Raw genomic sequence first — 22,324 nt, forward strand, 5'->3', positions numbered from 1 at the left:
TAAACGGTTAATAAATGCTTTATAACGTGTATAAACAGTTAATAAATGCTTTGTAATGTGTATAAACGGTTAATAAATGCTTTATAACGTGTATAAACGGTTAATAAATGCTTTATAACGTGTATAAACAGTTAATAAATGCTTTATAACGTGTATAAACGGTTAATAAATGCTTTATAACTTGTATAAACAGTTAATAAATGCTTTATAACGTGTATAAACGGTTAATAAATGCTTTATAACTTGTATAAATGGTTAATAAATGCTTTATAACGTGTATAAATGGTTAATAAATGCTTTATAACGTGTATAAATGGTTAATAAATGCTTATAACTTGTATAAACAGTTAATAAATGCTTTATAACGTGTATAAACGGTTAATAAATGCTTTATAACGTGTATAAACGGTTAATAAATGTTTTATGTGAATTTAATAAATAGGCCTACTTTGATATGTGTATAAATAGTTAATTAATAATTAATTTCTTTATATTTATAACGCTGTTCGGAGTTGTATCTCCATGATTGTTTGCACTTTCTGTACGTCGCTTTGGACAGCGTCAGCTAAATGAACTGTAATGTAATAACACAGTATAATATGTGACAGCTATGTTATATTGTGTTATCAGTCATTAGTTTATACACTATTTATACACATACGCTTAAGTCATATTTGTTGTTGAAAAATACACTATTAAACACTTTTTTTTATTAAACTTCATTACAGCTGTACAAAAATCACCCAAAAAAAGATCTTATGATGATGAACAAATCCTCAAATTACTTTTATTAAATAACTTCTAGATTATTATAGGGATTTTCCATTTAGAGAAAGATAATAAGGTGGTTTACATCAGCAGCTGGAAGCCATAGGTCTATTCAATGACATCCACACAGTGAGTCTACCTTCTGTGAGCTCGAGCTCCTCACAAGGTGCCGGAAAGACAGAGGGAGTGGAGAGACAGACAGAGGGGAGGGCGGAGTTTAAAGGAAAGGTTAGCTTTTTACGCACCAGATGCTTCAGTCAGTGGAAACCCGTCAGCTTGCGGCTCGCAGGAGTTTCACGGAGGATTTAATTATCTGTCATTTTATACACCAGAGCAGCACGAGCAGACAAAATCCTGCAGAGACTGCTGTGACCATCTCCAGAGGCTGCTGGTGCGCAAAGAGAGGTACGTTTACATTAAGAAGATTTATAGGTACAGCTTTGTAATGTGAAACAGTAGATGATAAGTGGATTTAAAGTGTGTTGTGGTGAGTTTGCATTGGTGCACTGATGTCTGCTCCTCTAAGGAACTAACATCCTCTCCTGTTTTCACTTGGTGCATAAATTAAGCATCAATTACATTTTAATGTACGTTTTTAGTTATTTTAACACAGGGAGGCTTTAACATTAACGGCACCACTCTCTCTGATGAGGGTTCCTTAATGAAGGGTTTTCAAATGGTCAATAATTAACTTACTAAAACTTTTATAGATCAGTTAAATGAAATTATAACAATACGTTTGGGTTGCCAGGTTGAGAAAACTGCTGCACAGAACAAGGGCTGCAATTTACTCATTATCGATTAATCTGCGGATTCTTTTCTACATTAATCGATTAATCTTTTATAAATGTAAAAAAAAATCCATCAAAGTTTCTCGAAGTTCAGGTTATCTCTTTAAATGTCTTGTTTTGTCAGTCCAAAACCCAAAGATAACCACTTTATTATGATCTAAAACAGTGAAAATCTTCAAACTTTTATTTTTCTGTCTATCGACTAATTGATTAGTCAACTAATTGTTGCAGCTCTACAGAGAATCTGAACTTAAATAATGTATTAATGTGTTAGTAACATGTATAACTGCAGACTTGATTGCTTATTAAAAAACATTTATTAATATTACTAACTTTTGTATAACACCTGCCACCAGTGGGATCTTTCACAGCTTATTAATGATTTATAATTGATCTATAAAGCTTTAGTAAAACATGTCTTAAGGATAAAGATATTATAAAGGGTTAATTAGTAGGAAGTATATATTTTCAGGCCAACTATTTAACCCCCAAATCCAGGATGGACCAGAAAGGATGTTCTTTCTTTAGCGTGAGGAAACAGTGGATGTTAGCGGGGGTTAGGGGCCTGACTGGGGTCCAAAGTGAGTAACTGATACTGAGAATAAATGCTGCGGCCCCCCCCTGTCCCGTTTTTTTCAAGTAGGATTTATGAGCAGAAGAAGAACAAGGAGACCTTTGAGGAAACAACCCCTTGCTTTAATGTTTCTTGAATTTGCTTGGATGCACGAAACACTTCAAATGTTGCTAGAGAAAGTTTAATAAATCATTCTATTTTATTTTTATGGAGGCATGTAGTTAGTGATGTCATGTTGCCTTCAGATTACACATTCTCTTGTGGAGACTCAGCAACTCCCCCCCCCCCTCCCCCCTACCCGCTCATAGTTTCCATCACCATCCAGTTACACACCACCATCATATTCCAATACATTTGTGTGAAATTAATACATTCATTGAAACAATGCAGCTCTGCAGGAATTCCTGACTTTTGTCTTTTTTTAGAAAACAGAGGGCGGATGAAAAAAAATGCTTGTTTGCTTTTTCTTCTTCTTCTTCTTCTTCTTCTTCTTCTTCTTCTTCTTCTTCTTCTTCTTCTTCTTCTTCTTCTTCTTCTTCTTCTTCTTCTTCTTCTTCTTCTTCTTCTTCTTCTTCATAACCACAAGAGTTTGCCACGTTTTGACCACAGTCACATTCCTCTGAGATTCTTGCGTTGGGCGAAGAAGGTTGTGCCTGTGTACAATCACTGGAGACGAGCCAGACACGTCCAAAATGGAGAGGATTTTTGGATTGTCAAAGAGACTGAAGGTCATAAAAAGAATGCGACAGAAAGTCTCACTCACATCTTCACGTCTTTTCCATCACATCTTCGATTAGCCTAGCTTAGTTTGAAGATATGGCGCAATATGTGTAGCCAGAGTCCAAAAAAGATGCCAAAAATGTGTGATGAATGAATATGTTCCATATTGTATGTTTAATCCATAAACTACACAAACAGAAATGTAAAAAATACCATTTGTGGTGTTATAATTATATCATGAAACTATTTAACAGAGCAGTGGCCTCACTCCTCAACTCCCTCTAAAACCAAAAATGGCCATTTCTGTTTTTGTTTGGATTAAACAAACAAGATATAACATGTTATTTAGTGACTTAGAGGTGCTGGTGGGTGACGTTTGTTACGTACAGGCTAGTTTCCCCCTGTTTCCAGCTAAGCTAAGCTAACTGGCTGCTGGCTGTAGCTTCATTTCTACTGTACAGACGTGATAATCTTCTCCTCTGACTCTGGGCAATAGGCTGAGCCTATTTCCTCAAATGTCTAACTACTCCTTTAATAAGTCAGAGGAAACATCCTACATTTGCATGGAGTACATTTCCCACTTCAGTTTGGAGTAAATGTCCTTTTGATACTTTACATCTTGTTCAAACCTCTCAAATCATCTCTCTGTATTTTCTGCAGCTGTAAAAGTTTGATTTTGACCAGTAGTTCTTGCATTTTCTTGTTCTCAACCGGATAACAATTACTCGCCAATGGATTGAGTCTGAAACCAACGCTCTGCCTTTCTGTACTAAATGAACCCAGCAGCCAACATGAAACAGAGTCACGTCAGAAAACAAACATCTGTTACTATTAACACCCAGGACTTGAACTGTCCAATACCAGCTGGCAGCTGGTGGGAAAATATGTTTACTTGTGTGTTTATTCTGGATGATAGTTGTTGGTATTTTAAGATCAGGCCGACTGTTTATTTGTACCGGTCAGCGTTCGCCTGCAAGTCTAATCCAAGTGCAACAACTACACTGCCAAAAATGATGACGGTACTTCATTTTAAAAGACTCCAAGACTGCACTTGATTACAATCTTTTTAATCTTCTACTTTTATTCTGTCGTCATTCGTAGAAAGATTTAGACGTTTCACGTATATCTTTAGCCACATTGTTACTCGGCTCTGGACGGTAAAGTCAGTCTATTAGTCGGTCCACCACTGATATATCTCAACAAATGCATTGATATGAAACTTGTACTCACATTCATGTTCCCCACAGGATGAATCCTAATGATCCTGGACTTTTCTTCGAGTACCACCATCAGGCCAAAATATGAATTTATTCAATACTTTGGTTTTTGACCAAATACCTTCAAAACTAATGACCATGTTAGCATTTCCACAATAGGTCAGCAGAAACAGAAGTTTGACAGCTATTTCCCCGAGTAGCTAGTAACCAAATTCTCTACTGGACTCTGACAATTTTATTTTTATCCTTTTAATTTGGGGTTTTCATAAAATAAAATTAAAATGATTGAATATATACATGAGTTTTTCTGTCATAGAAATTCCAAATTTGGCCAGAAATGATTAAGATATTAATGGGCCATAATGTATTTAGCATTTTAGATTCCAGAGGAAGTTAAACTTTGCAGTATTTAAAAAGAAATCTGAGAAAAGTTCCAAAAGCTTAGTTTTGTCCTCTTTCGTATCTCAGTAATCCTCTTCCAACCTCTTCCCTAATGACCTCTATCTTCAGGTCACTGTGTGATTTGCACGGAGGTGACTTGTTTACTTGTTGTCTGACTGAGATCTGTTTGTCAGTTCTGTCGACTGCAGCAGAGGTGAAACTGCAGCTGCTGCCCACATTGTTTCACTGGATAAACAAACAGCCAGCTGGAGACTCATAAAACAAAACCAGACACATATTCTGTCTTTAAACCTGTTAAACCGTTTAACACGTTTATGCATTGACTGGATATTGTGCTCACTCATTTATAGTGTGTGACAATTGTATATATATACATATATATACACACACACACACAGGTACTGTATGTATATATATATATATATATATATATATATATATATATATATATATATATATTAAAGGTGCTTTATTCCCTCATGTTATAGGCTTCATGTTACAGGTGTCATTAATATCCAGTGATATATTATAGTGATACTCATCATATTATAGTTCCAGTGAAAGAACATATTTCTCTGAAAAGATGACACTAAGTTAAATTAAATGAAGCTGAAAGTTAGCTGACCGAACTGAGAATAATTCGCCTTTCTTTGCACATTCTACTTACCAGAATCATTTCACAGATCTGCCAACTCTGTATCTCAGCGAGTAATTCATCCTGATGAGATCTTTATTTAGAGACAACAAAATGCACATTGTGTGTTCATGTTGATTTGTGTGCATGCGGCTGAAAAAGGTCATGTGATTTGCATTATTTTTAAAATCACTTTATTCCCTATGTTATAGGCTTAATATGACAGGCTATGTGTTATTGATTTTCTGAACATTCATGACATGATCATGATAGAAATTAAACATTGCTAAACAGTTGAATCTTTGACTCTGATTTGCCCTTATAAGGAGGCGATTTGTTTTGTTTAAGTAACCAAAATAAAGTTACACATCTGCCGGCACAGTATCTCAGAATAACGTCATTGTTTAAAACAAGCAAACCATCCTGATGAGATCTGTAATCAGACGCATCAAGATGTACAATGTGTGTTCTTGTTGATTAGTGTGCGTGCAGCTGAGATTAGTCTTGTGATCTGCAGGAAGCCGCACCACATTGAGCGTCTTTGTACTGGTGATGAAAGGCAGTGCAGTCATCTGACAGCCATAAGAGACAAGCCTTGTTTATTTTTTTATTTATTTTTTCTGTAACAGTTTATAGCTGTAACCATGAGGGTGTCACTTTCCCTCCCACGCTGCAGGGCTCCTCCTTTGGCATTTTCCTCACAGTATTGTATCGCTGTCAATATTCTCATTCACCTCCCCATATCCAGGTTATGCAACCCAGGGAAGTCGCACAATATGACGACTGTTCTGAGCTTCAGAGGCTGTTAAAGTACGCTAATCCATTTCAGGCGGAATAAACAGTAAAAGTGGGGCGATAATTAAAAAGCCAACTTTGTTACACGCTTTCCTGTTCTAACTGAATGCTCACACAGTTTGGGGTATTACATGAGTGTTACTGCAAAAGAGAAAGCAGCGATTGTAAGTTTAATGCATTACAAAAAAACAAACTAAAGCTACAGTCACGATAGCAGCACTGTAAGGCTGCACTTATCGTAGAGTCTGATTACTTCAGTCTTGCCATTATGGGGTACTGAGGGAGAAATTAATTTAAACAGCAACATGGCAAAACGTTTAAGGTTTAAGTAAAAGCTTCTGAAACCTTTCACTGTTTGACCAAATACCTCAAAACTGAACCTCAGCTTTACTTTGTGTTTAGTGCTTATTACAAATGTTAGCATGAACCAAATTTGATCGCAATCCATCCAATAATTGTTGAGGTATTTCAGTCAAAGCCACAAATCTCTATCTCATGGTGGCGCTAGAAGAAAAGTCAGAAGATCACCAAATTCATTAGGATACATCGTGTTAGGACACTGAATGTCTGTACAAACTTTCTTGACAATCCATCCAAAAGTTGATGAGATATTTCATTCTGGATCAAAGTCATGGACCAACTGATTCACTGGCATTTCCATTCATAGAGCCACACAACTAGCAACCCTCTTTTTCTTACCCGCTTTCTTATTTTAACTGCCCAAATCGCCTCAGATCTGTACTAGGTGTTGTATTAAAAGAGAAAACAGTAATTGTAAGTTCAATGATATATGAAAAAAGCCAGGAGTGTGTACAGGGAATGTTATCCCCCCAAAAAAGGCATTGAGGCTGCTTTACAATGCATGCGTTCGTATTTTGTGGCTCTGACAGATTTAACACTTACCTTCATATTTTGTTCCACTGGATTTTATTACGTGTGACAACGGTTTTTCTTCATGGAATAATGTGGTTTGTAAACTTCAGACATGAAGTCTAAATTCCTTCATGGGGTAAAATAAACTAACACCCAGCAGCAGCGCCTCTCATGCAGAGTTTCTGGCTACGGTCGTAAGAAATTGTGCAGGTTGTTGAGGAGTAAAACAACAGCAGCGAGCCATGAAGGGACATGAGGCAGGAGGCCTGGGAGACAGTTGCCATTTGGCCGCCACTACAAAGCGCTCAGAGCCAAAGACACTCCTGTAAATCTTTCACCGGGACAGACACTGCATCAGGAGAAGAATTCCACATGTCCTCTCATCAAGGTGAATTGTGGTCTTAAATAGTTTCAGCTGCCGTGCTACTAGAGAGAGAGAGAGAGAGAGAGAGAGAGAGAGAGAGAGAGAGAGAGAGAGAGAGAGAGAGAGAGAGAGCACTTAGACAGGATGGATGAGTGTTTGGTTTAATGTCTCGTGTTGAGGAGGAGAACAGGGGCGACAAGTATTCTTGGGTGTGATCCAAGAGGACACCTGTAGAGTAAAGTGAATGCCTCCTAAACAAAGCGCTGACTACATGTGAGTCAGTGTTTCAGTCTATTCATGTCAGACAGTCTAGAGGGTGTGAAGATGAACAGATTCGTAACAGATGTTTATTTGCAGTCATTTGTGACCTTAAAGGGATAGTTTGGATCTTATGAAGTGGGGTTGTATGAGGTACTTATCCATGATGATGGTCGGCACGCCTGCAGTTTGGAGAAACAGACAGGAGAACCAACACGGGAGTAAAGCAATGTACTGCTGTGGATAGTCACCTAAAAGAAAGGCCCACTGAAAGAAAACTCTAGATCAGTTTAAGTGTATGCTATATTTGGAATATTTCGACGGCTTTACCTTGCCGTGAGACAGCCCTTTCCAACAGGGAACTAAAGCAGTTATCCATGCTCTCTTCAATGCCACCAGACTCCATTGAAAAAAACAGTAATTTTATCTTGCAAAACACGGGAGCTAGTTAGTAGTCTGTTTGTGTTATTGTGTGACTTTGGTGAATACGAACTAACCCTTTAAGAGTGTCACAATAACAAGTTTAATACGTTAACGAAGAGAAATGTAGAAACAGCATGTCATAAAACTATATGTTTAAAAAGTAAGCTTTAGGCCTTTTTTGGACTTTGGGCAGAGCTTTTAGTCTTTATGCTATAAGCTAATGCTGCACCACGCTTAATGCTCAGTTTCTCACCCAACTGTTTCTAAACTATGAGTCTTACCATATTTGTCTATTTCATAGTTGACTATAAAGTTATATTGTCCATTAGGAACCATAAAATATTGGTTTCAACAATGATGTACTTAAAGTAAATGCTGTTGTGTCTCTATTGGACGCCTAAAGGAGAATTTGATGACAGACAAACAGCTGGAAACCTCAGAATGTGTTTGCAGATGTTGTGGTTCAGGAAGAGAAACATAAAGCTCAAAACTGGGAAGACTATGTCCGGAAGGGAAACCATTGTTCTATCATTGCATTCATTGTCGACATGGACGGACGAGAATAGAAACCCGAACTTCTTTAGACATTTTATGAGGGAAGTTGGACTGATTTCCCATCCAGACAGCAATCTGACAGAAAACAGACAGAGGATGTGATGTTTTCTCTCAGTTTAGTTTGGTCCTCGTTGTTTTGTTTGACCCAGTTTGATGCCCTGTAAGTGGAAACAGTGCTGTTATCAGCAGGGAGGAGGGATGCATGAGGGATGTCCATCGTGTTGTGCTAACATGGCAGTGAGAGAAAAAGTCTCCAAACGAGCTGTGGAGGAGAGGGAGTTCCTGCTTCTGGCATCGACTGGAGGACATGACCGAGAGCAGACTGTGTTTATATATTTTTTGTTTATCTGAAATTGCTGAATCATTGGTTATTAGAAACTAAATGTTTGATAGCAGTCAGACATGAGGAATGTAAATTGCACTTTAAGCAGACCAGATGCAAATACTTGGAGGTTACGACGGTGGAGGATTATATATTCAGATCCCTTAACTAAGTGCTAAAACTACAACGTGAAAATACTCCACTACAAGTAAAAGTCCTGCATTTAAAATGTCCCTGCAGTAAAAGTATGTAAGTATAATCAGAAAAAAATATACCTAAAGTATTGAAAGTAAATGTAGTCAATGAAGATAAAATGTCCCTTGTGACTGTTTTACTTTTATATAGTATATCATTAGATCATTATTGCTAATTCATTAATATTAAAGCTGCATTTCACTTGAGGTGGAGCTCATTTTGAACTAATAATAAACTCCTAATGATTATTTTCTTCATTAATTGATCAATTGCTTGGTTTGTAAAACCAGTGTGAACCTGAAATTCTTTTTTTAAATACATTAAAATGATTTAATCATTAAATGGAAAATGTGTGTTTTTGTATTAAAATGACTTAACTATTATCTAAAACGTTGCTCTTATCGTCACACTCTTCATGTGTATCTGTGAAAAAATCTGAATTTGAAAAGCTGATTGAATATTTCCCTCTGAAATGTAGTAGTAAAATACTCCTTTAAAGTACAAGTACCTCAAAATTGTACAAAAATCCAGTACTTGAGTAAATATACTTATTTATTTTCCACCGCCAGTTACCAAACATGAAGCGCAGTACCTGTAAATGTGGGGGAGCGGGAAACTTTCATCTTAAGGGATTTTTAATTCTTACCAGCTTCATAGCAAACCACCAACATTGTGTTTCTGAGAAGAAAAGTGGCCTTCATTAGTTTGCGCTGAACTCTGGGTCTCATTGTTTAGGTGACGTCTTCCGGGGGGGGGGGGGTAGGGCTCAGTCCTCGATCCCTCAGGGAGATTTCAAAGCCACACGATTTCTCGGCTGCACTTTGTTGAACCCACCTCCTCTTTTCTGACATTATAAAAACATGTCAAATCCACACTGTGACCAAAATAGGGGGGAAAAAATTATAAACAATTACTGTTTCCAAGTGAAATATTCAAGTGTCTGCCCTTGTAAATGTTCCAGACGTTGTGATCCTGAGCATGAACATATACCCAAACTCTACAGACCTTATCCATAATCTTCATCCACACTGTATATATCTCTCTGAGCCATGCCTGCCCTGTCTTAACAGGAGGGTATTTTAACCTCCCACACTTCATTTCCTCCTTCATTTCCCTTTGCTGCTGCAGAACATGGGGTGACATCCCCTGCTAATGCCTCACCGTATTCAGTAATAATGGTGTGATGATGTTATTGTCAGTGTGCTCAGCCTTTTTTCCAACAGTCCTTCCTCTGCTCCACAAGCGCTCAGTCAAGTCATTTATTTAAGGAAGCCTCTTAAACTGGTGCTTAGAGCCTCAATGTATTTAAAGTTCAATGTGTAAGATATGCCAGAATTTAAACTTAAAATATTAAAACTATGAACTGACATTATCAACAGAATATAAAGAGGTAACGGTGTTGACGTTATGTCACAGACGTCTATGTGTTGTGTTGCAGAGAGATCTGCTGAAATCAGAAGTCTAACTGACCAGCTGCGCTCCGTCCAGTCTGTAATACCACTTGTTCCTCTAGAGGTGATAGTGAGTCAGTGTAGCTCCAGTCTGTCCTCAGTACAGAGGGAGAAGAAGTACAGCTGTCTGACTCGGTTGTGAATAGTACAGCGATGTTCTTCCCCGTCGGGCTGCTCTCCTGCGCCGCCAACGGGAAGACGAGACGAATATGCGGGTCGTTTTCTAATTTCTATCACTTTTTTTCGTCAATAAACAAGCTAACATAACGTTACACGGACTACGGCCCCCGGTTCACATTAGTGTCAAAGTAAAAAAATATGTTTAGGCTACATAAGATACTCTGTATGTGAAGGTTGATTATATTTGCTAACTTAGTTCATTTCAAACGGTAGACTTAGTATTGTGCAGTTACAGATACTTTTATATATGTATTCTACTATTTGATTTAATCATGTACTGTTGAGGTTACATAATGAAAGCGAGAGACTTTCTAATAGTTTTATTTCCATTTGGTTTTGTTGATATTGTGTATTGTCAAGAATGTGATGTTTTTGTGTATTGTCTTGTCTTTTAGACCCTACTTTCCATCTTTCTCTTTTCCTGCCTTGATCTTGAAGCGTCTTCAGTGTCAAAATGATGAGAAAGACGTGTTTGGAGTTAAACTGGAGTAATCTTTGGAGATAAATCCTGTTTCCTCAGTGGGATTGTGTTTCGTCTCATGCACTCACACAAGCATCAAAAACAAAAAACAAGAAGCGCCATAATGAGGCACTTGAGATTTGGGACATAATCAACCCTTATAAAATATTTCTTTGAGCAGCTGTCCAGTTAAAAATGTGTCAAAGTCATGCTTTTGGAGTAAATTATCCTGGGAGATGTTGTATTGGTTTGAAGTTAAGTGTCAAATAACTAGTTCTCTGAAACAAAAAGACACGATCTTAATATGATACAATTAAGAAGTACGATCTCTAAATGACTCTATGTAAAGTGATGGGGTAAAAAGTAAAGAAGTAATCATCCCTATGAAATGTTCACAGTTGTCATAGAATACTATATTATATTGTATATGGTCAAGATCACAATAACTACTTTGGGCAAAACAAAAAGATAAAGTTGCAGGAATAAAATATCTTAACGGCATTTCTTATTTTATTACTGATAACAAGGGAAAGTTCTGCATTTTAGAGAGACAAAAAGAATAAACTAGATTTATCGAGCCCCTTAAACGCTGGCCAAAAAAGATGAACAAGCCCTCAAGAGATCCTTTGAAATAGAGAACGCTGTTTCAGTTCAGCTCCTAACAATTAATATTGTTTAGTTCCTTCTCAATGCCAAACCGCCGCAGGGGGTTTTGTACAAGAATGAGGGGGAGGGAGAGGCAGACATTAATAACTTTGAATTATTAGTGGGTAATGATGAAACAGGAGAAACTGTTATATCATTACAACACTGATTTACAATAAATCAACTCTGAGTTAAAGTGTTCATTCAGATTTCTCTGCTTGCAAGAAATGCTTTCTGGATGTGGAACATTTTTGAGCAATATTTAACTGTTCACCCGCAGTATAATGTCTTTTGGTAAACCACCTCCCTTTCTTAAACGTTGAAGGTTCATTTAAATAGGATTCACCAGTTTTTAAAAGTCACCACCAACCTCCTCCTCACAGACTGCTTTTGACATAATCAAACACACAATTCTTCCTCAAGATTAATAGAACTTTATTTAAGGGAGGAACATTGTTGTGCAGCAGTACACAGGATGCAAATATAAAATATCAATAAACAAATATCCAGAATCCAAAATATACACCTCCTCCACCACCACTTATTAGTCCCAAGGTATATGGATAGATTACTGAAAGGACTTACCAGGCACAGTCCCAGGGGCCGAAAGTGACAGGGGCCCCCTGTCCTTCACCTAAAAAATGTCACTCAAAGAGACACATACTAACCAAGAAGAGTGTCAAAATGACCACAGAGAGACCAAAACAACTACAAAGAGATGCAAAACAGCTGCAAAGAGACACAAAGAGACTCACAGTGACTATCAAAAGGTGCAAAGCAACAATAAAGAGACACAAAGCCTCTACAAAGAGACTTAAAATGACTACAAAGAGACACAAAACAACCACAAAAATGTGTAACAACTACAAAGAGTCACAAAACAACAGCAAAAAGAAGCTAAACAACTATAAATTCTGTGTGTCTTACCTGCCTAGGAGAAGTGGTGGGGCCTTTTGCACGTCTGTGTCCAAGGGCTCATTGTCTCATAGTATGCCCAGGCCGAGGCGTCCCACAGGGTGCAATGCTTGATCCTCTCCTGTTCATTGCCTTACAGGCTCACCTTTGTCATCAGCATTCCCTCTTCATGGTATCCACTTCCACCTTTACGTTGATGATGTTTTGCTCTACATCTCCACTAAATACTGCAACTAACTCCTCCCTGACCAACTGCACAGTTAAAATGTATTAGTGCATGTGAGCCCACTTTTCAAACTAAAAGTGATAAATCTAATCTGATCATCACTGGTCAGAGATTTTAAATAGCAGACTCTCTTTTGGAGCACCACTTAAATCTCATTATCAAATGCAGCCTTTCTCCACAAACATAAATTTACTCCGCCTGAAACTTTGCCTGAAACTTTGTCCTTGCTTTCATCACATCTAGACTCAATTACTGCAATATCACTCTTTATGGTACAAATCCTAAATAAACTTCAGTACATCCAAAATGATCTACGTATGTTCAAGACTCAAAAACTAACTTTCTTTACAACAGCTTTTAATGTTAGATGTCCTGTAGTACCCTGTGCCTTTAGTGTGTGTTTAGTTATCTAGGATCTTTTTAACACTGTCAAAGCCTCTTTGATCACTCCATAGTGCTTTAAAAATATTTGTTCTTTTACTCCCATCTTTGTCTCTCCTGTTGGTCTTTATTTCCCAGTTGTATATCCAAAAACTGTCCACCTCCCTTCTTCCTGCTTTCTCTCTGTTTTACTAATCTCCTTCCTGCGCTGTCTTTTTTCTGATAGCAAATGCTAAACTGTGCCTGTGAATTCTCTCAGCCAGAAGAAAGACATCATGAGTGACCGCTTAGACTGCAAAACCTGCAACGAGTCCCTGTGCGGACGCAAATACATCCAGGTGGAGGACAAGCCTCACTGCATACCATGCTACGACCGCCTGTACGCCAACACCTGCCAGGAATGTAAAGAAGTCATCGGCCATAATGCCAAGGTAAGCTCTCCTTGTACACGGGTGGAAGTATGTAGATTTACTGAACGACTGTACTTAAGTACAATCTTGAAGTATTTGTACTTTTTTTGCTACTACTTTATATTTCTACTCCTCCACAATTCAGAACATAGTATTGTATTTTTTACTCCACTACATTTATTTGAAAACTACTAGTTACAGATGAATATTTAAATGCAATATATGAGATGATTTGATAAATTTGATTTACAAATAAAGTTAAATTATAATATCATCACCATTAAATTGGTTAGTTAGTGGAAATTAAAAAATACTGTCCCGAAAGAAACACCCACAGACGCCATGAGGCCGTCATTGTCCTGTGAATTATGGGCTCCCTGTGAGGGACTGGCAGTAAATTACGCTCCTGCTTGCTTTGGCCATGCCTCCTCCGCACAAGACATAACAACATTAATCCTTCATCCTTCATCGTCGCTCTGCTTTAGTTGTTGCTTTTACTGTGAAACTCCACGCCTCAAAAATAAGTTTTTCACCCACCGTTTAATAGGGCCATTTATCACAGAGCTCTCTTGAACTGCAGATGAACTGGAACACAAGCAGCTGTTGGATGAAAAATAAAATCACAAAGTGGGTTATACTGATTTAAAGAAAAAAAGAAAAAAGAAAATAACAATGAAGAAAAGGCAATGCACAAAAACTTCTCTCGTGCTCAACTCTTCTGTCAAGTCCTCTTCTGCTTGGAGGACAGCGGGGTGTCGTGGAAAGTAGGAAACTTTAGGGTTTAGACCCCCATGTGGGAAAACATCCAAAACAGGGAACTGAGTCCTGTGGTTGAGCGTGACCTCTGAACTCCAAGCAGATGGTAGCCAGCAAATAGGGAATCTCCCTGTGAGGAACAAAAACATATCAAGTGTTTTTTATGAACTTACAGTTTAGGGTAAAATGTCTGAGTTCCCATATTATTTATTGTTAAAGGATAAAGTTGCCGTTCTTTCATATTTGAGTATTATCAACAAATGCCATAAGAAGACCAAAACCAACAATACACGACTCAGTCTCTCAATATCTGACTTCTCTACAATTAATAAATAAATAAAATATTAAACAAATAAACGTCTGTGGTTTTCACCCAAAGTTCATTGGTTCCTATACTAAAGACCTAAAAGAGTGGCCTGCGGTTCCAGCTTGTTATTCTTGTTTGTTTCATCCAGTCAGCCAGATGATTAAATTTGAGATTTCCATTCCACTCTCAAATTATATTGCATGTCTCTTACCCTGATGTCTTAATTTGACAAACAAAGTATCGACTGCAAGGTATTTTAGAAATGTACTTGCCCTTTCAAAGGGACGAAATAGAATTTGAACAATGTTTTTATTACATTTTAATCGTGAATGGTTTTACTGGTTGCTCAATTTGACTCTCCTCCTCCTCCTCCTCCTCCTCCTCCTCCAGGAGCTCTTCTATGAAGACAGACATTACCACTCGCACTGTTTCCGTTGTTTCCGCTGCGACCGCTCTCTGGCAGACGAGCCCTTCACCAGCCAGGAGGACGCGCTGGTGTGCAGTGACTGCTACTGCAACGAATATTCCTCCAAGTGTGTGTCCTGCGACAAGACAGTCATGCCAGGTAGCGACAATAAAGACTTTTATTCCTCTAACACCAGGTTTACAAACCTCCTCGGGGACAGATCCTTGAGTAATCGCTCAAACAGTCTGAAAGTTCACACCCTGTCTATGCATGGATAAAGAAGCTAACAAGGTTTTTTTTATCTGGGGTGTGACAGCTTAGATGTGACAGGATGATTGCTTCCTTGCTTGGCTGCAAATATCTCCCAGCAGGGTTTTTCAATCCTCGACCGCTGTGACGACACGAGTGTAGCAGTAGTGTCGGATGACTGAACATTACCCGGGCCTGTGGGTAGTGTGGGATATCAGAACCCACCAGTTCTTTTCTGAACTCAGCAGTCATTTCCTTCAGATTCTGCTCAGCCTGGAATGCCTTTAAAAGCTGCTGCCCTCTCTCCAGTTTTATTAAAGGTGCAGCCAAGTTCAAGTTTAAAACACCGTCATGCCTTTGGGCTGCAGTTCGGGACTTAAAAGTCGTAAAAAAAACAAGGACTGTGATTAAAGGAACTCATGAGGCATGACTGACTCCTAACTTTTATAAACCTCTGCAGTGAAGCAAGTGTTTCTGAGCAATGAAAACAGCCACTTATGAAATGGTTAACACTGTAAAATCAATAAAAAGCCGTGTTAGGACGCCAGCTACAGAGCACTGCTTTGTTACAGCTTGTCAGATTGTTTTGATGCAAGATAAGCTAAAGTAATTGCACGGTGCAGGAGGGCTGTGTAAAAACAGGTTCAGCCGTTTCACTGAATCATCAGTTTTGCTCTTCTGAGTGTGACAAACTGCTGTCCGATTTCATTCCAGCACGTAGTTACAGCACAGTTGGGCGGAGATCAAAGGAATGCCAAAGTGACACACAAGGGTTTACAAATGTCAGGGAAGATATCAACAAACAATAACAAACATCTCAATTTCCATCTCCTCCTCTGACAGGGTCGAAGCTGTTGGAGTACGGCGGCTCCACGTGGCACGAGGACTGTTTCATGTGTCACGGCTGCGAGAAGCCGATCGGTGCCGAGGCCTTCATCCCAGACAACAACAACTACTACTGTGTGCAGTGCTACGAGGGCAGGGTGGCTCCTCAGTGCAGCCACTGCAAAAAGGTGAAACAGGACCCTGATAAATCTGTTGAGAACTTTTCCAATGAAACATTTAAGATAAGATAAGCAGGGAAATTCAGTTGTTGCAACAACAGAAATAAAAACAGTAAAAAATAAATATTAAGAGGAATATAATAAAAAATAGAAACTATGACACTGTTGTGATTATTTAGTCGATATGATTACAATTTACAACGTTATAAAACCCAGAAAATCAGAAAGTCTTCACAGTTGAGAAGCTAGAACCAGAGACTGTGTTCAGCTAAATTACTTTTGATGATTTATTAATTATGTCGATCCACTTTTTGAATAATCAACAATTCGTTTCAGAAAAGAGAATAGAAAAATGTGACAGGACAGGTGAAGAAGCCAGAATGTAACAAAGTGGAGCCCCGTAAACACTTTAAAGAAACATGAATGAATGAAGAAATACTCAAAATAAAGAGAACTGACTTGTGAAATGAACGGAGCAAAGCATTACAAGTCGGCTAAGATTGATTATAAAAGCTGTTTTAAATTACTTGAATGCAGGACGACAAAGCAACGCAGAAAGAGGTGATGGTCAGATGACAGACCAACATTGAATCAGACGCAATAATTTAGATAAATGGACTGAATACTTTCTTCTCTTTTTAAACGTTTGAAGGGTTTGGGAGCTCTTTTACAAAATGAAAAATTTACCACATTTGTTTTCAGGAACACTGGCCAGTTCTGGTTTTATTCTGGAATATAAAACTAATATTTATAAAAATGTAGCATTCTGTTTTAAACATCCTGGTGTCAGATTAGAGAATACAATAGATTATAGAGTACACATGTGACAAATTGTCCAAGAAGAACTGAGTAGTAGGCATGAGCAGTAACTCCAACTTTATTAGTAGAAGCTTCCAAAGAAAAGCCACCAGAGACATCACAGCAGTAACAACATAAAAACGGCAGGTATATAAAAGAAATCTCTTAAATTGTCACATTTTACTGAAGCAGTTTGTGTTCGTGTCCCGCAGGCTCTGACTAAAGGAGGGGTGACCTACAAGGACGAGGTGTGGCACAAAGAGTGTTTTCTCTGCACGGGCTGCAAAGCTCCACTGGCTGGCCAACCCTTCACCTCGCAGGGGGAAAGTCCGTACTGTGTGAAGTGTTTCAGCAGCCTGTACGCCAAAAAGTGTGCCGGCTGCAACACGGCTATCACAGGTCAGTGTAGCGTACGGGACACCCATGTTGCTGTTGGTCAACACACAATATCCCTGGCTTATTTCTGTCTGCTGTTGTTTATCATCTCCCTTTTTCTCCCTGTGAGTCTTGTCTGTCCTGATGATCTGCTATCAATAACAAAAGAATGATCTTGAACAAACAGGTGAAGGCAGTAAGTGAGTCAGGTTTTAAATCTTGGCTCAGATCCTTTGTCTGTGGTTTGAACGTCAGCCTGTATCCTCTTTTTGAAGAAATAACTTCACCAGCCACCCTGTGCTGTGTTTCGCCAGCTTTTATTGTGAACAAGCAGAAGTAGAGAACGCTCAGGTGTTCTCACACACTGTTTGTACTTATACCTACGAAAGGTAATGCTATTATATCCCACATAATCAATGTAACCAAAGAATGTTAAGTGTGTTACCAAAACAATCGTGAGCCAGGACAGGTGACATAGTGTAAAGAGCAACTAAGGGGAGCAGGGCAGGGTGGACTTTTACCCAGAAGACTGCTGTTTGTTTGTAACTTTCATACTTTGGTGGTTATATGAGCCCGAACAACAAGCTTTTCCTAAACCTAATCAAATAGTTTTGTGCAGGGGTTTGCATAGGTGCACCGATCGCTCGTGTCGCTGGACATTCTCAGAAAAACGCATGAAATATAACAAAAAAACATTTCAGAAGATATCACACGAACCGTTGTATGTGGATACTTTGAGTTATTAGCAGTAGCTTAATACAGGTTTGATACTTGGCTAGGAGAAGGAACAATAAACAGTGAGGCTGATATCAAAATATAAAAGTAGTAAGCAAGGCTGAATAACATGCTGTAACATGTCCTGTGAATCCTTCATGTGTATGAAGACAATTTGAATCCCACTCAGGAATGGCGGACCCTGCCACAAACAAAACCTTTGGTTTTCATGAACTTTAAACCTGTTTCAGTGTAATATTCACTCTCTTTAAGCTCTGTTTTCGGTCTCTACCGACACCTGAGGGAAATATCTGTCCCTTTAGCTGCTGAACGCTCCACTATGTTCACCAGATATGGTCTCTAACTGCATCTGTCTGCTGTTTGATGCTGAGCAGGTAGCGTCCAGTGGATTTGTATAGTTTAGTATCTGAAAACAGCTGCCTTGTGCGTCTTAAAAACACTATGAGAGCTGTGAGAGTGACTCAAACAGCTAAACAATGAGCTGAAACTCACTATAAAGCTCTAGAGAGGCTTTTGTAGACAAGCATCCTGAAAACGAACCACAGAAGGAACCAGGATTGTCTCATTTTCTTACTAAAAAACATAATAACAATAATAACAATTTCTACACATGGCTTTAAGAGGAATAAGAACATTAAAGAAAACACAACGCAGCAATGCAGGTAACACAAGATCCATTATCTTTATCTCAGCTCTTTCTAGTGTTGGCATAGAAACTTTACATGAGTTAAAATGAGAACTTTAATTAGATGTTTCTGACCACAGCTATGAGCTGGAGTACCAGCAGGTTGCCAGAACTGGCAGTGCTTTCTTATTGTTTCTGCCAACTGCTGATGTTATCTTGAATTCATTTATGTTATTTCCGCAATGCTGCAAGGCTGTTATTAAATTCTCCACCCCCAGTAAAACATTCCTTCATTAGTTGCTCATGTGTTGTATTTGTGTGTCTCAGGGTTTGGAGATGGGAAGTACGTTTCTTTTGAGGACCGGCAGTGGCACCAGCCGTGCTTTAAGTGTTCACGCTGCTCCGTGTCGCTGGTGGGCTCCGGCTTCTTCCCCGACCGTGACCAGATTCTGTGTACAGACTGCAACAACGACGACTGACCGCCACTAACCACACCTGCAACACCTGCAGCAAATATCAAACACTGCAGACACCCGCAACAAAAACTTCTACACCTCAGCCGTGCACATGAACACTGCAATATTAGTAATTCACTCACAGTGTAACGCTGATCCAAAGCTCAGTATTTACAGCTCAAAACTCTCGTCAGCCTTTAGCACAAATGTTTGTATAAATTCTGCAGAAATGTCCTGAGATGTACGTGTATGACTTTGTTTTTCTTTATTTTATATTTCGCACATCAAAGACTAAACTAAATATAAAAAACATATATGTAAACTTCTTTTCATGACTGCTAGACGCAACCAAAATTTGAATGTTACGACCTATACTTGTTTTTCTACTTCTTAAAGAATATTACAATTTATAAAACTGCCCTTCTTCTTCTCCCACTACTTGATGTATGTAAACGTATTTGTTGAAAATGATCTGTTGCGAAAAAACATATATATTTAGTTTTATTTTCAGCTTAAAACAATGTTTACTGCCGTACATGCAATAATAATAAATGTAAAAAAACAAAGTGTTGTGTATAAATTAAATATTAAATGGCGTATTTGTCTATGTGAACATCTCATAATGCAGTAGGGGTCCGTTTACCCTTCAGCTTTGGCTTCCAGCTGCACACAGTTGTGCTTATTCTTTCTACAACACACTCAGTAATGGCAATGTTTTTGCAAAGGTAGTCTTCTGTTTAATGACGCTATCTATTTCAAAGGTTTCTCTCTGTACACACAAGTGTTCAGAGTCAAATGTTGAAATGTGTTTTCCTCTCTCACTAAGAAACAAATGATCGAGCCACACACAATCTTTGTGTAAGATGTGTCAAGGAGCTGAAGCTAAATATTCCTTCTACTGATACTTAATAAAACATTTTATAAAAACATTATACTGTCTTACACTGGCTTCACATTCTCTTTACTAAAAAAGAAAAGAGAAATCAGTGAGAAAGTTCATTTGAAAACCCATTTCCCAAAGATGGCTTTCTGTGAGTAGTCCCGTGCAGACTTTCCCTTACTATTACTTACATAATCTACATAAATATTTACAGTTCAGAACCTCTGTTCTGATCTGCTCTGATTGTGTTTATATGGAGGCCATGCCAGGCTAGTGTCTATGTCGGGAGGAGGGAACAGAAAACTAAGATGGTGTAAGACGGGCTGGTTGAAAAGTTTTCCATAAAATTCATTTTTGCATTGTTGTTTTTTATGGTCTTAAAGATTTTTTTCTTGGCCTACTAAAACATTTCTTATAATATGCGATAGGGAATCAAGGAGAAATGTGTAGAATGATGTCATTCTATTTACCCAAAACAGCTCGTTATATTTCGAAACAGAAGTTAATCTTTACAACAAGCATATTTTATTTTACTGCAATTTTATATCTATGTTTATTGCTAAGTGATATAATGTGTACCTGCTCTTGCTAGCTATAAAGTGTCCGGGCATTATTTTAATTAGACAGAAATAAGAGTACATTATTGTGCGAAGCAGCACAACAGTTTTAATGTGAAAAATATTAAGTCTTGACCTAAAAAACTGTAGGTAGACAAATAAAAGAAATTCCAGAAAGTTCCACAACTCCAGAACAGCCTAGTAAGTGGACTTTAAGTTATGTCTATTAAGTGAAAAAAAGGCTATGTTAACAGTAAGAACATGATATGAAAAAGACAACATATGGACGTGAGTCAGCCCTGACAGGTGCTAATGTGAAAATATGGTCGCTTTTCTCACTCCAGACGCCTGGTACTCCCTCATAAACTGAGAAATATAGCTGTCCAGAAGTGATATACATTCCTGTGACTTCCTGTTTTTGATTATCATTCATGACTCTGTGTAAAAGTGTTGACTTGCTGCAACAAGCATGTTCTTTTTACTCTGTTAAAATCTTATCACAAGATCAACTCCAGATGAAAAATAAAAGCACCATGTGGTGCTGTTATTTGTTTGAACTTTTCCCATGACTCTTTCTGAGATATGTTTGACCTTGTTTGCAGGGATGTAGGAGAACGAGTCTTGTTTGGTCCCAGGAGGAGGAGGAGGAGGAGGAGGAGGAGGAGGAGGAGGAGGAGGATGAGGAGGAGGAAGGATGGGGTTGAAGCTCCGCAGTGAATATCTAAGATTTCACGTCATCCCGCTCAGTGGCCAGGGACTCAAAATCAGCTGGATGCTGCTGGTGGAGGCTGTTAAAGTAATTAGACGACATTACTCTGACTGAATGACCACAGAAGAAGGAAGGGGGGCCCGGCCTCGCTCGAGATCCGGCAGCTTCTACAGTTTTTGTGCTGCATATTTCCTTAAGTCCTTAGATGACTGTGTGTAGTATCAACAGGAATTCACTCAATACATTCTCTGTTTCTGTGGGACTTACACTGACTTCAACTTTTGAATGATGAGGACATTTTAAGAAAGGGTCAGTTGAACTTAAATGACCCCAACACATTTGTCATCTATCCCTCGTGGTTTCTCGTCAAGCAGATTATTTTGTTTTTCTGTCCATCCATTTATCTTTCTGCCTCTTTATAATGGAAGTGGATTTTATTTGTGTGGCTCACAAGCTTTAAAATGTTGAAATTAAACAGCCACAAGTTTTTCAGAAACAATGTCCATGTTACTTTGTTTAATGAACTAACAACACTGTCCTTTACACGAGGAATCAAGAGCGGAGTATGAGACAATGGGCCAAAGACTTTGTGGTGGTTTTGCCTCTTTTTTTGTTGTTGTTCTGTTTCTCTTTACGATCTCTTTGTGGTTGTTTTGCATGTCATTGAAATCGTTTTAGGTTTCTTTCGTGGTCATTTTGAGTCTCTTCCTGGTTGGTACGTGACTCTTCATGTGACACTTTGTGCTCCTGGGCCTGTGCCAGGTAGGCACGTTCAATAAATTAACTGGCTTAGCCGAAAACATACATTTCTGTCTATTTATTAATTGGCAAAACAATCAAATTTACCACAAGGATCATCCGGTAGCTGTTTTAAAGCTCTTACGTGATCTCCCTCAGCAGATGGCGTCT

The 22,324-nt window shown here is 38.5% G+C and overlaps 1 protein-coding gene across 1 annotated transcript; it reads left to right on the top strand.

Annotated features, from left to right (window-relative positions):
- Nucleotides 1-1,013: 1,013 nt before the first annotated feature.
- On the top strand, nt 1,014-20,193 carry LOC115015736 (four and a half LIM domains protein 3-like). The gene is made up of 6 exons (XM_029443269.1): nt 1,014-1,173; nt 13,409-13,580; nt 15,013-15,187; nt 16,121-16,290; nt 17,292-17,478; nt 19,142-20,193. The coding sequence occupies exons 2-6, from the start codon at nt 13,425-13,427 to the stop codon at nt 19,291-19,293; spliced, it is 840 nt and encodes a 279-aa protein (XP_029299129.1). The 5' UTR covers nt 1,014-1,173; nt 13,409-13,424; the 3' UTR covers nt 19,294-20,193.
- Nucleotides 20,194-22,324: the final 2,131 nt, after the last annotated feature.

Source organism: Cottoperca gobio, chromosome 11, assembly GCF_900634415.1.
Source record: "Cottoperca gobio chromosome 11, fCotGob3.1, whole genome shotgun sequence".
Classification (NCBI taxonomy): domain Eukaryota; kingdom Metazoa; phylum Chordata; class Actinopteri; order Perciformes; family Bovichtidae; genus Cottoperca; species Cottoperca gobio.